This window comes from Lethenteron reissneri, chromosome 35, assembly GCF_015708825.2.
Source record: "Lethenteron reissneri isolate LAM-NWPU_2019-01 chromosome 35, ASM1570882v1, whole genome shotgun sequence".
In the NCBI taxonomy this organism is placed as follows: domain Eukaryota; kingdom Metazoa; phylum Chordata; class Hyperoartia; order Petromyzontiformes; family Petromyzontidae; genus Lethenteron; species Lethenteron reissneri.
Window position 1 is genome coordinate 564,218 of NC_083813.1, and position 15,015 is coordinate 579,232.

At 50.0% G+C, this 15,015-nt stretch overlaps 1 protein-coding gene across 2 annotated transcripts in view; it reads left to right on the top strand.

Moving 5' to 3' along the window:
* The first annotated feature begins 461 nt into the window (after positions 1-461).
* LOC133350786 (PH domain leucine-rich repeat protein phosphatase 1-like) overlaps positions 462-15,015 on the top strand; it is an 80,108-nt gene continuing 65,554 nt past the window's right edge. For both annotated transcript variants that reach the window (XM_061565516.1, XM_061565517.1), the window contains exon 1: positions 462-1,789. In XM_061565516.1, the coding sequence (XP_061421500.1) occupies positions 784-1,789 (1,006 nt within the window). In that variant the 5' untranslated portion in view covers positions 462-783. The remainder of the gene's footprint in view (positions 1,790-15,015) is intronic.

The window sequence follows — 15,015 nt, forward strand, 5'->3', positions numbered from 1 at the left end:
AATCCACACACACATACACAGACAGACAGACATGCACGATTTTATATATATAGATAGCCCTGTGAGCCATTCGGCTCTTGAATCGGGTGCAACCGCAACAAACAGAAAACAAGAACATGAAGAAGAAAACATCTTAAAGTGACTGTGCAAACAGAAAATCCAAGAAAAGACAGCAAAATATTGCAGAAAAAGCACCGTACACCAACACTGTGTGCAAAAATCCCAATGGGATGCAAATCAAACAACAACAACCACAAGACAACAAAGGTGGGAGGGGTTTAGGGGGGAGAGGGGTTTGGGGGCCGGGTATGGGAAGGGGGGGTTCGGGGGGAGGGGTTTAGAGGTGGGTCGGGTTTGGGGGGAGGGGTTTTAGGGGGTTGGGATTTAAGAGGGAGGGGCTTAGGGGGAGGGGTTTAGGGGGAGGGGCGCGGGGGGGGGTGTCACGTGGTGGTGGGGGTGAGGGTGACGTCACTGCGCTGCGTTCCGCGCGGCGACTCAAGATGGCGCGCGGCGTGGAGGAGGCGCCGCCACAGCGGCGGGAGCGCTGCCGCCGCTGCTGCTGCCGCCGCTGAAGCCGCTGCTGAAGCTCCGGCTCCTGTGGCAGTCGTGGCCGTGGTCGGTAGTCGCCGCGTCGCTGTCGGGGCTGTCTCAGTGTCAGCGGTTGTTGTACATCAGTGGCGACGTCACGAGTACGTGGGGCGCAGAGAGCTCGGAGAGACCGCGCGGCGTCACCGCCACCAGCAGCAGCAGCAGGAGGAGGAGGAGGAACTCGCGGCTGGCGGCATGAAGGAGGAGGAGGAGGAGAGCGGGGGCGGCGAGCGCGGCCCGCAGGGACACGGCACAGTCATCACCACCGCCGTCACCACCACCACCCCGACCTCCACCAGCACCACCACCTCCACCATCATCGCCGCGGCTTCGCGTGGCCGCGCCTGCAGCCCCAGGGAGCCCAGCGCGGCCGCGCTGGCCTCGTCGGGCTGGAGCCGAGTGCGGCGGCGCTTCCCGCGTAGCGCCACGGCGAGCGGGGCCGCCCTGCAGCACCACCAGCAGCACCACCAGCAGCAGCACCACCAGCAGGGCCACCTCCTGCAGCAGCAGCAGCAGCATGCGGCACCGCACTGCAGGCCGCGGGCGGCGCGCCTGGAGGCCCGCGAGCGCGAGTGGCTCCGCGCGGACCGCGGCCGCGGCTGCGTGCGGCTCCACGGGCCCGACGGGGCGAGCTGCGGCCGCGCGCTGCTCTGCACCGAGGCCACGGAGGCGCGGGAGCTGCTGCGCATGCACGAGCAGCAGCAGGCGCAGGCCAAGCACAAGCTGGACCAGCGCCTGCAGGTCAAGCCGCAGCCGCAGCAGCAGCAACAACATATGAAGCAGGAGTTGCAGCAGCAGCAGCAGCAGCTGTTGAAGCAGAATCAGGTGCAGCAGATGCTGAAGCGACAGACTCAGAGACGCCAGCTGCAGCAGCAGCACGAGTCCGTGAGCCCCGTGCGCGGGAGGCGCTCGGACGAGGACAACGACGAAGGCGAAGAGCAAGAAGAGGGAGAGGAGGAGGAAGAGGAGGAAGTGGAGGACGAGGAGGGCCAGGAGGAGGAGGCCGCGGCGACGCGGCGGCAGAGGCCGGCGCTCTACGTGCGGCTCGTGGGCCACGAGGTGGTCCGCAGGGTGGGCCCCGGCGAGCGGCCCTTGCGCCTGCAGAGAGACTTCCTGGAGGCGCTCGGCTACGCGGAGCCGTGGCGCCTCCAGGAGGAGGGCGCCGCGGCGGAGCTCGCAAGCCTCTTCAGACTGCACCTGGGTGGGTACCGCGCGATGCAGGCACCCCTGGGGCTCTAACGAGAGAGGAGATACAGAGGAGGGGGGGGGGGGTCTGTTCTTTTTCTTTCGTATTGGCTGATGTAGATGCAGAGTGGTCAGATACGAGGTGGGCAAGCCAGACCAGCGGCGTCAGGAGTAGCGGAGTGTGTCGCAGCGACTTCACGGAGGGGGTGGTGATGGTGGCAGTGGTCTGGGTTGGGTCAGGGTCTGCGAAATATCAGCGCTTGTGTTGGGACCTTCAAAGATGTCTTTGGGGGACCCAAGTTCACCCTCCTTCGCGGTCTCACTCTCACAGTGCCCCCCACACAACACCTGTACTGCCCTCTCCCCCTTCCCAATCCAAGAGGAGCTGTAGCCGGGGCTTCTTCTGGCATGGAGCTGAATCCGGACCTGGAAATCTTGTGAAACTACTGGAGTTACTCTTTGGTTCTTTCGGTAAAGTCACGTAGAAAGAAAACAAATTAAATAATTAATAGAGTACGGCGTTTAGATTGAAACAAGCAACCGTCATCAGGTAGAACTAAATTTGAGAGAGAGACAAAACACAGACACGGAGACACACAGACACACAAGCAGAGAGAGACACAGAGAGACACACAACATAGACACATGTCTATGTTTATGTTGTGTGTCTCTCTCTGTGTGTCTGTGTCGTCTCTCTCTCTGTGTGTCTATGTTTATGGTGTGTGTCTGTCTCTCTCTGCTTGTGTGTCTGTGTGTCTCCGTGTCTGTGTTTTGTCTCTCAAATTTAGTTCTACCTGATGACGGTTGCTTGTGTTGCAATCGAAACGTCGTACTCTATTATTTAATTTACTTTATTTCTACGTGACTTTACCGAAAGAACCAAAGAGTAACTCCTGCAGTCACGAAAGCTTCAAATCAAGTTTAAACTACTGGAGCTTTATAGCTCATCGGATTCCTTCAGTATGAGTAAAGATTCTGAGTTATAGGTCCTGCGCGCTGTGGGGAGCGAGAGAGAGAGTTGGCAGAGCAGTCGATGTGAAGTGATGCGCCTTACAAACACACCGCGTAGCTGTGTAAACCACTGTGGAAGGTAGAGAGGGTTAAACCTGATACTCAGACGGTTGGGGGCGGGAGTAATGTCTGCCTTACGGTAATAAGGTCAGAGCTGGGCTTTACCACATCAACTGGAAAATAAGCGTCTGGCTTTTGAGTACAGGTGCGTGCAGAGGATGCTATCAATGTAATGACAGGTGACAGAGGAGAAAGCCACATGGAGGGGGACAATGTGTGAACGCTTATTTTAGAGGTGCGCTGGAAAAAGAGAGGAGGTTGCGTGACGAGTGTGGAACGCGCTTGGTGGAGGAGGAGGCAGCCGCCGATGCGGGCATTGGGGCGGCACCCACCAGAGGTCGAGGGGAGGTTGCTCACGGGCACCACACGGCGCCTCGTCAGGCGTGGAGCCATGCCGCGGTGGCTATGAGATGTTATCTCCCTCGTCCGGTATGCAGGAGGTCGTTGGTTCAATCCCGACTCTAACGCCTGCCGCATATTTGGAGTCTGCGTGTTCTCTCTCTTCCCGTGATCGCGTGGATTTATCTCCGGGACCTCCAGTTTTCCCCTCCACATTTAAAAACACGCGTTTAGAGTATTTAGTTGCTTTATACATTTCCACATGATAAGCCACTTCGTTGAGGTATCAATTGTGACCAGGTCGCTTCTGAAAAATAGCTATACTTTCCTGGTAACATAAAAAATAGTTTAGTTCAGCTGCATCGGCCATGATGACATCTTGACCTTCACGTCGTGGGGGGGAGGAGGAGGCTTCGCTGACCGGAGTTTTGCTGACTGCTAGATTACGGAGTGGCCTCGGCTCGTGGTGTGAGTGTGTGGGGGGGCCGGTGTCGAGTGGGAAAAAGCTCCGCGACCGACCCACCCACCCCGTGCCTCCCACTGCCCCCAGCGGGGCCGCACTGGGCGCAGTGTTGCTGTGTAATCAACTCCTCGGCGAGGGTTAACGGGGAAGGCGTCATCAGCCCGGGTTACGTAAGTGGCTCTTTAATTTGTCGCCGTACGACTCGAGTGCCGTTGGCTATTAACGGAGCTGGGGACGCGTTCTTTCGTTGCGCACGCATTGCCGCCGCGTGTCTGCAGCGGGAGTTGAACTGTGGACTCTGCACTTGCCTCTTGGCCGTGGGGGGGCGTTCCGTGACGGGCCCATTCTGGTCACCCGGTACAGAGGTCAGGTGCAGTCACCTCCCCAGGCCCTCCACGCCCTCAGCTGTGTCACTCGGCAGGCGGGGGTGGGGTTGTACAGCCGAAGCGCCCTGCTCGTGAGCTTATCAGGGCATTTATAATAAGGGGAGGGGGGGTGGAAGTGAGCAAGCCACGCTTAACTCCTGGCTTCTCCGTCGCAATGGCTTTTCTCGGCTGCTGGCATTGACGGCAGTGTAATCGGAGTGATGTCGACATGCATTCCCGCACAGCTGCCAAGGCCACAGATAATTGCGCCCCGCAGCACAGTGCGTAGAATCCTGGCATTTAAACGCTGTCGCTATCACGTTTACGCCGCGGTGTGGGCACGAGATGTCTCGGCCTTCGTAACGGCGGTGTGTGGCATGGAAAGCTCCCAATGTTTAAAGGGCTTAATGCGTGCCCCTGTGAGCTTAGGTGCCAAGGCGTTGTGCACGCACTACGGTAATGTCACCTGACATACGGGCACAGTGACGCTGTTTGCTGTACCGAAATCACCTCCACGTGTGTGTATTGCTGCTACTCTCGTTTCTCGTCATTTACAGAAAGTATTCGTTTTAAGAGCTTAAGCTTGTTTGGAAACATGTGTGGCCAAACATTATTGCGCATCATTGTATGCATTAATTCTACACGGATCTCTGTAAGCGGCTTTTCAAATGAGAGCAACCAAATTACATCATAATCGGTCATTTTCAGGGTGAAGGGAGGTAAGCAGTGCAGATGTCCAAGGATGAATTCTACATTTGGTATTTTGAGTGAGGATTTGGAGTTTGAAGCATCTATTAGAGTTTTTTTTCTAGCAGGGAAGATGAGGAACATCTTTAAAAATAAAACAGTTCAAAAACGGACATGAAGGAGCCACAGTTGAGAAATTAGAAATAAATTAACTTCTCAGAATAAAACCCCCGGGATTGTCAGAGTTGTTTCTGGCCTCGGAAAATTCATCACAAGTCGTGATCACAGGCTAACGCGATGTAATCGGAATCGCCAAAGAAAGAACCAAAGCTAATTACAGGCAAAAAACAATGCACTTAGCATTGAAACTGCAGTTCAAGTGGGGGGAATTTAGACTGCTTCCAAGCAACAGATTAAGATAGTGTAGCCAGAAAAGGAAAATCATTAAGTAATGTCACCAAGTTAAATAATAATAATACAGCTGACGTGTTCCAGAAGGGGCTTGATGTGGAAAGTTGGGGGCAGAATAATACAATTTAAAACCAGCTACGTGAAATCGCAACGTGCATGTCGCAGAAAGAGATTGATTTTTTAAAATTCCAAACAAAGATGGAATGTACAGATGTCTGTAAAACCATTAAGGAAAGAATGTGTAAAGGAGTTGGAGAACGAAACTTAAAAAGATTGACAATTTCAGTGTTAGAGCAGAAACACGGTGGGGGGGGGGGGGGGGGGCGATGATTGGCAAATGACAAATATTGCCCATTAAAAAAAAACTACTTGGGATGACAAAGCGTGAAAGGATCACAAAACTGGTCGGAACAACTCTATGAAGATCTTCATATCCAAAAAGAGGATGACATGAACTAGTGCACGGGGAGCGAGGAATCGCCGGACTGTGAGTGATGGTGCCAACGTGGGGAAGCCTTCATCCTGCAGCGAAAAGAAAATGGCTGATAATGACATCCATCTGTGCATTAGCAGCACATAAAACACATTTCTCAAAATGCACCTTCTTTGGCAGTGGCAACGGCAAACATATTGCTCAACTTCATATTTAAATGTGGAGGTTTTGCATTTTTTTTTACTGCTCAGTAACACTTTGAGAACGTTTTCACCGAAGGATGCAATCGTATATTTCAATAAGAAATATACGTGAAAATGTCATGAAGCAAAGTAGATTATATACCAATGCAGACATACTCATCACATACACCCAAAATCATTAAATGGATTTACCTCTGTAACATAACACTTTCTCTCAAGCTCGTAAAGGTGTGAATGCAGAGGCGGTTTGTCAAGTGTTATACATTACAGTTTATTCTTTAGAATTTGCTCTGGTGTGTGGCAATTTGGCCCTTTATATTCAGCTGATTTTATTACTCAGACTTTGCCCCAGTGTCTTAGTATTTAATCATAACCTGCGTGTGCTGCTTCCAGCTGGTGGAGACTGCTGTTCAATGGACAGGGCCGTAGCTTGTCTCGCAACCAAGATAGTGTTATGGATTTAGCTGCATTGGTAAGAGGTAGTATGCACATAAATGTGATGGTGGATAACACAAACGAGCTTCATGGGATTAACCTCCATACACAACATTCACGAAGTGGCGCTGCTGCTTCAGGCTGCTATTCAGTTTCACCTTTGTTTATATCAACAGATTCACCCACAGAAACACATTGTAGTAGCAACGTGTATGCACACAGCACGAATCACGCCCATGCCTATAGGGGCAATACATTTAGTACGTACGCATAGGAAACGGGGTGGGGGGGGTGTGCCTCGATAATAAGTTGTCTTCATTGGCCTTCAAATTAGATAGTCCGGCGGTGGACTATCTGTTTGCTTAAACACGTCAATATTATTCATCCTTGATCGTTTCTGCGTGGATTAAATATCTATCGTCCGTTCTATAGGATTCGGGGGGGTGGGGTGCGTCAAGCATACGCACACACGCAGGTGGGGGGGTCAGTGTAAAAAGTGTGCGTACAGGGAGGGGTCAAGTTTTGACAGATTTTTGCGTACGTACTAAATGGAAGGCCCCATACTATGCAAATAATGCCGTGCACATACATTTCCTGTCTCGATTGCATTCACGAGCATTCACATACCTACATGCGTAAGACCTACAATAAGTCCTGCAGCATTCAAACGATATTTCCGCACGTTCATAGATCTGGCACGTACCCCAGATTCACATTAGAGACCGTAACATCTGCACACATTATTTATATGCTTGCATGCGTCACACTGCTCTTTTCCGTCACGTGCTCATCTGTGAATCCAATTAGCTGTGAGCCAACGGAGCTGTGGTTTCTCGCGTTGTTTTGTGAATGCAGAAGGATTTGCAGATAACTCGGGTGTCGGATAAGAATCGAGTTCAAATGTGGCTGCCAGCATGCGCTACATCTCATTTGCTTTTAGCCGAGAGGGAAGGGGCCGCGGCAAACAGCACCGAGCGACGGAGCACCGCATACTGCCCAATGTTGTGTGGGCCATGGCCGGCTCTCGTGCCTTGTTCAGCGAGGGAGTGAGAAGTTGTGCAGCAGCCACGGTATCTGCCGCCTCGTTTTTTTAGAGCCGCGCAGTTGTGGGGTGTCACCTGCGCTGCGTAGAGTATTGAACTGAGCGTTATGACCTGAGCTTGTGATGTGCTTTGTGAGTAGTGAGCTGAGTGGGTAATGCGCTCTGTGAGTAGTGAGCTGAGCGGGTTATGTGCTATGTGAGGAATTAACTGATCCTGTAATATGGTTCGAGACTAATGAGCCGAGCATGTGAACGCTTTGTGAGTAGTGAGCTGAGTGGGTGATGTGCTGCGTGAGTAGTGAGCTGAGGGTGTGATGTGCTTTGTGAGTAGTGAGCTGAGCGTGTGATATCCTGCATGAGTAGTGAGCTGAGCATATGATGCATTGCATGAAAAGTGAGCTGAGCGTGTGATGTGCTATGTGAGTGGTGAGCTGAGTGTGTGATATGGTGTGGAGCGATCGAGGGTAGTGACTCAGGTTAAATGATCTGCAAGTGATTGCGAAACTAAACATTTATTTTTTACACGCGGGAAGTACCTGGCATTGCCTGGGTGAAAAAGACCGACACACACATCGACTTACAGACATTGACCCACACACACAAACACAACAACTGCCATTCGCCACTAAGTGGCGGTGACGTCACCACGACGCTTGTGCCAGGCCATGTGCACCTTGAGGCTACGTGAAGTGTCGAATGCCCGCTGGCAGGAGGTCACGGGGCAGACCCAGGTGTCAATGGGTCGACTGACTGAGATGACTGGCTGATGCACCACCTGTGCCCCCTACTGTGCCAACTTGCTGTGCTTTAGCCACCCGGCGCTCCGCTTTTTGTTGTGAGCGTCGCTCCTCCGCCCTCCGTTGTTGTTGGAGGGCGACTGCCTCCAACTGCCCAGTAGCGTCCTTCACGAGCCTCCTCCACTGAGGCCGATCTTGACACCGCTGGTACCAGTCATCGGCAAGTCCACTCAGCTCCACATCCTCCTGTACCACATCACTCCATCTCTTCTCTAGCCCATTCCGCGCCCGTTTAGCCCCCTCGATCCGGCCGAACAAAAGCTGTTCTGGCATGCGGTGATTGGGCATGCGAGCTACATGGCCCAGCCAACGCGGCCTTGCCTGCCGGAGGTGCTCACCGATGGGACTTTGTCCAGATATTTCGAGGATTTGTGAGCTCACACAATCCAGCCTGGTTAAACCCAGGATTGATCGTAGGCAGGCCAGACTAAATGTTTCTAACCGGCGAAGATGTTCCATTAGGAGGGTCCACGTTTCACAAGCATCGAGAATGGAGGGAATGACTAGCCGAGAAGACCCGAAGCTTCGTGCGGAGCGACAGACCAGGTAGCTTCCACACAGCGTTACGCAACCGATGAAAAGAATGCCACTCGACTGATTCGGAGTAAGACCTCTGCTGTTAAACCGGAGCCGGTCATGAGCACACTGCCCATGTATGGGAAACTCTCCACTCTCTCCACAACTGCCCTATCACCGATTGGGAGTTGTGGGGGTGGAGTGCCCGATGGTACAAAATACCCAGGCAGGTGCTTCGTTTTGGTGGGGCTGATGGTAAGGCCCCAACTCTTAGTGGCACACTCCAGTTTCAGCAGCAGCACCTCCAACTCCTCCTCTGAGTGAGCTGCAATTACCAGGTTGTCGGCATACATAACGTGGTTGACTAATAGGGAGCCACCCCTTGACTGCACCCGGGCATCGATCAGCCTCCCATTGACTCTGTACCAGATGGAAATTCCTCCGGTACAGCTACTGAAGGCTTCAGGAAATACGGGGCCGAAATAGATGTTAAATAATGTTGGAGCCAGAGGACATCCCTGTTGCACCCCAAGGTGTACAGGGAATAGCTCCCGGCTACGTAGTCTCCTCAGCGTGCCTAGCAAGGCGATGTTGAATAATCCTTGCCAGGACCTTTCCCGGCACACTGAGGAGTGAGATGCCCCTGTAGTTGTTACAGTCTGTGCGGGGTCCCCCTTCTTAAAGGGTTAGATCACGTAAATAGTTGTCTGCACACAAACATCATTAGTGTAATATTTGCAAGGTGATTATTTAAATAAAATGTTTTTTTCTTCTTGGTTTTTTCGGTAAAGTCACGTAGAAGACGGCTGCTTGCGTTGTAGCCGAAACGTCGTGAGAATTATTCTATTATGTTTTATTTTAATATTTTATTACTTCCCTTCTACGTGACTTTACCGAAAAAACCAAGAAGATGAATCCCTGCAGTCACGAAAGCTTTAAATCGAAAAATAAAAGGTTTTTATCAACGTGAGTTTAATGTAATATTTTCAAGGTGATTATTTAAATAATAGGTTTTTATAAACGGTGAGTTTAGCGAAAGAAGCAAGAAAAGAGTACTTAACATTGCCGTGGTGAGGCCTAGTCCTGTGCAGAGCCCCCCCGCTTCGCCTTGATTGCCCAGCTGGCCGAGGTGGCATCTTGGCAGGCTGGGGGCTGGGCCGCTACCCCTCACCCCCCCATCCACGATCCCCCGCCTGCTCTGCAGTAATATCTACGGCCTATATATAGTGGTAGCATCTACCGGCTGTATGGTAGTAACTGCACGCATCGGGGTAGTGGGGGGCACATCACACTGAAAACTTAACCTCAGCGTTTTGTGTATTTTTCTAGCATTTTTTACGCGAAAGAAAATTTCCCCGTCACGCCCACCGAATGCGTGTGAGTTGGGTAGGGGCTGTCCCCCCCACCGAAGGCGTATGAGTTGGTATGGTCGAGCGCGCGTAATAAAGAAATACATAAAATGGCACTAAATCGCTCATTAAACTACTTTTAAGTTAACGTATGGGAAAACGGAATAGCGCTTGCTCACCACGGGGCTTACGGCATGGTACCTGGCTATTTTTTTCTTTAACGTAAACCCCAGAGTTTGAGAGCCAAATCCTTCTCAAGGGTGCGAACACACTCACAGACAGACAAAAAATGACATTTAGAAAAGATTTTACCAGGGAAGGCCCAATGAGCTATACATCTCTTTTTCAGAAGCGACCTGCCTACAAATAATTGCCCAATTAATTGGCTTATGTGGAAATGTATAGCAGCCAAATACTCTATTTGTTTATTTTAAATGTGGAGGGAACACGCGGAGAAAATCCACACGACCACGGGGAGAACATGCAAACTCCATATATACAGCAGACGTCAGGGTCTGGATCGAAGCCATGACCTCCTGTATACCAGACGAGATAGTTAATATCTCGTCACTTTTGCACCCCTTCGTCCATGAATTTGATGATCCACAACCCCAATGCTTACTTAATCGATCATGCACACACAAACTTATATGTATTCAAAACGCAAATGTGTTTCCAGTTTAATTAGACCAGATTGAGTGACCAGAATCGATAGTGACGTCGCTCCCATCGCACAGCATTTCGCTGGGTTCCTGAGCGATGACTTCATACCCCCTCCCCAGCGCTGTAATTTCGTCCACAGGCAGGCCTCTCTTAGCGTTCCTCAAGGCGCGTTCCTGGAGGTGTGAGCATGAAGAGAAATCGGCGCTAAGAGGGGTCCCGATACCAGTGTACATTCGTCCACAGGCAGGCCTTTCTTAACGTTCCTCACGGTGCCTAAAAGGTGCCATGATACCAGTGTATATATGGGGATGCGTTCCCGATGGCGTTATTTCTCGCGTATGAGCAATATATGAGGGCTTCATTGGGGCATTGGTAAGAGAGCTAATAGCAATGCAGATGGTAAACATTATTTAATAAAAAAATAACGTATAATAACATCAGTTACTGAACTGTACTCACGAGTGGTGGGAGATGAGGTTTGAGCCGCTGCGTTGGGGTCTTAGTGGTGCCCTCGGTCAACATTTCTGAGGCGAGGTTTCTGTTTCGGTGGGGCCTGAGGCTCCTCTATCCCTGGTCTCGTGAGGTCTCACCTGGCTGAAACGCGAGGGGGGGTCTGGTTGGCTGAGAGTTGTGTGTCGCTCTCATTGGCCGAGCGAATTATGGGGGCGGGTACGTTCCCTCGGCCGGCGCTGCTGCTGCTGCGTGTTCTCACTCGTAAATTTAATTTGTTTCAGTCAAACAATTTCGACAGCATAAAGCGCTATAACGGGTCTGCGTACTGCGGCGTCGCCATAAGTGAGGTCTTCCCGTACTGTGTATCATACACTAACATCATATCACGTTTAACACAAAGGCTTTCGCGACCAATATCCATAATAGAGGTTTTTGGGTTAGATCGCGTAAATATATAAATGCGTCGTTAAAACCCGTAACCACCCGACACAGCCAACTAGTAAGGGTTGTCACGTAAATAAAACATGCCAATTCATCACTAGTACAGCGCACTAGTGTGTTGGAGAGCCAAGCCACAACATTTACAATCTGAGTACTGTACTACGTTTCGCAAGTAATTACAACTAGCTGTGTTATTAGCTTCATGAAGCTAGTTGTAATTACTGGTGAAACGTCGTACTCGGATTGTAAATGTTGTGGCTTGGCTCTCCAACACACCGGTGTGCTGTACTCGTGACGAATTGGCACGTTCTGTTTACGTGACAGCCCTTACTAGTTGGCTGTGTAGTGTGGTGACGGGTTTTAACGACACAATTATATATTTACTCAATCTAACCCAAAAACCTCTCTTATGGATCATATCACGTCACACTGTAAAGTATTCGGGAAAAAAACCTTTCTCGTTGGCATCCTACCTGGCACCGACTCTGCGCGCATGCGCGGTGGTCATATTTAAATGATGCGGGAAGAGGTCACCTGCGAGACAGCTTTGAGCCAGCTTTGTGGGTTGCGCTGACGTCACGCCTTCCTCCCCTCTCACCCTCCCTCCACCCTGGATGTGTATCCCACACAATTGAGCGGGATACTCTTGTCATCTCCATATATATAAAAGGCAAAGTTGTGATTGTGCGTGTCTGTTCAAAATGTTTAGCATACTTCCCGACATGCAACAAACTGGAAACTTGCCATGTGGGTACTTTACAGACTGTGTACACCATGCAAAAATTATGAAAACACTTTTTTTTTGGGGGGGGGGGGGGGGGGGAGCTCAATAATGCATATACGGCAAGTGAGCTGTGACGTCAAATCTGTCACGTGACCCTACGCATGTGGAAGCGTAATGCATTGTAGTGTCGTGGATAGCGCGCTGCGCTATGAACCCGGCCACCCGAGTTCGATTCCCGCTCACGGCCACCACCGGTGACGATTATTTTAACTGCTCCTGGGCCTCCCCTAGGTCGACTCAGCCTCAAACGAGTAACTCGTTTGGTGTGTGAACATCGCCACTGGGGAGATAAAGGCGGCCGGGGTTGGTGAATTCAAGTCCCGGGCGAAGCCGGGTAGTACAGCTAGTGCTATCGTATTTCAAACTAAAACAATAAAAAAAATACTTTTTTTTGTTTACCAGGTAAGGCCCATTAAGCTGCATAGCTGTTTTTCAGAAAGGACCTGGCCACAAATTGTAGTTCGCCGAAGTGGCTTATTATGTGGACATTTTTAGCAGCCACATACTCTAAGCACGTGTTTTTAAATGTGGAGGAAAAACCGGAGGACCTAGAGACAAAACCACGCCATCACGGAGAGAGAGATATGCAAACTCTAAATATACAGGTGTCAGGGTTGGGATCAAACCCACGACCTGTATACCACGCGAGGTAGTTAACATCCTGCCACCGTGGCTCCCATTTCATCATATTCTCACTATCACATTCGTGCTACTATATTTTTTTGGAATAAAAGAGGTAGGTGAGGGAGGGTTGGAGATAGAGGGGGGGGCAGAGAGGAGAGGGATGGGCAGACTGGTGAGAGGGCATCAAACGGAGAGGAAAGAAAGCGACCGAAACGGAAAGGGGAGAGTGAGGGAAAGCCACAAGCAGTGGGAGAGTGGATTAGGAACAGACATGATCAATTTAAAAGGGAAAGGGAGAGGTGGGAATAAGGAGAACGAGGGTGAGAGGAGAGTCAAACAGGGAGAGAGATCGGGGGATGGAAGTGGGTTATATACCATGGAGTGAGGAGAGGGAACACAAGACTTAAGAAACAGAAACACAGACAAAGTGAGAAATTTCGATAAATTTCAATTTACAGTGCAGAGAAAGCAAGAGAGAAGTGGAGACCGACATCTTCTATATATAAGAATGCTGTACATCTTTGGCTGGCTGGGAGGGATGGACGGACAGTCACGTCCAAAGGACATGCGGGATGCTAGAATATATATGAAAAATAATGTCCTTGTCCGTCCTTTTATCTGTGAATCCTATAATCCGTGTAGGTCATATGGTTCATGATTAGAGAGTCAGCAGATCGCGGAGGATTTGCAGATGATTTGCATTATGGATTTAATGCATCTTCATTTGCTGTCGTATAATGTGGGATGCATACGAGACATCAATGCTGGAAAACAGCTTCCAGCGCGGTACTTGGATCGTGGGCTCCATGGAGGGACTGCACTTTGTTGCGAACACTCAACGTGGAGAGACGCTCTCATTACGACTGTTAAAGTACGATCACGCGAGTAACTGCCTCTTTACATAAAGTGAATATGCACACTGTTTATCATGGAAAGCATCTTGAGGTCCAGTCGCGTTTAAACACTTTTATCATATTATGCTTGTTTATCCCAGAAAGCCAGGAAGGTTCCTGACAATTGAGTAATTAAGCAGGATATATTTCAACATTGGGATATTTATCCAACACCAATTACATGTATCATGTTGTTTTAAGCTATGAGAGGAAACTGGAGAATCCGGAGGAAACTCACGGAGAACAGGGGAGACTAAAAAATCCACGCAGAAATACACTCGAGTCGGGGATAGAATGCAGGCCCTTCTTGCTGTGAGGCACGAGTCTCACCACTGCACCACCTTGACACTCAATATAAGTCCAAATTGCATTGTTAACCATTTCAATTGAATTGTGAAAACAGCATAGCCATGAAATGTAACTGGGACGTGGAATTCTACCGACATAGTTTTGCACAGTATTTTTGTGACAGTTGTCTGTGGCTTTTAGTAAAATATGCTCCTCTTTTTCCAAATAATTTGTCACATCTGGCACCATCTCATGGCGAGGGACCTCGCTTTTATTTTTTTATTGTCATAGATCCCGCGTTGAGCAAGTTACAGATTTTCCTGCACAACAAATGGCTCCCTACGAGCACGCCTCCAGCGCGACTGTTGGGCTGATTCCAAACGAACGTCCTTGAAAGTTTGAAAGGTGCCCCCTTTTTGAGTCACTGGTTGTGACGCAACACAGAAAGTGTAAACCGGTATGCCATTTTTGGGCTCTCCAGTGTAGGTAGGATTGCCCTCCCCTACTTCCACACTTGCTGTGTTCGAAGGTGTATTCAGCGTAGGTCCTCCGGTTTCCCCCACCACATATAGAATAAACATCACGCGTTTAAAGTATTTGGGCTCCTATAAATTTCTACATGATAATCCATTCGTTGAGCTATAATTTGTGGCCAGGTTGCTTCTGAAAAAGAACTATATAGCTCAGTGAGCCTTACTTTGTAAAATAAAAAAAATGGTTCAAATCGTTTTTAGTACAAGACTCAAATTGATCACATTCGAGGCTTCATAGCTTAGATTTGTTTCTTTGTGTACAGATGACGATCAGCCACCCAGGGATTCAAACGGGCACAGGCGCAGTGGATGTTTGGAGGAGGCAGTGACAACGTTCCACTGTAGCGGCTGATCAGTTGAAATTTGGCCTTGCCTGTAAACATCTGGCAGTTCACCAGTGACTCGGAGAAAAATCCACGTGTCCACGAGGAGAACATGCAAACTCCAAATTT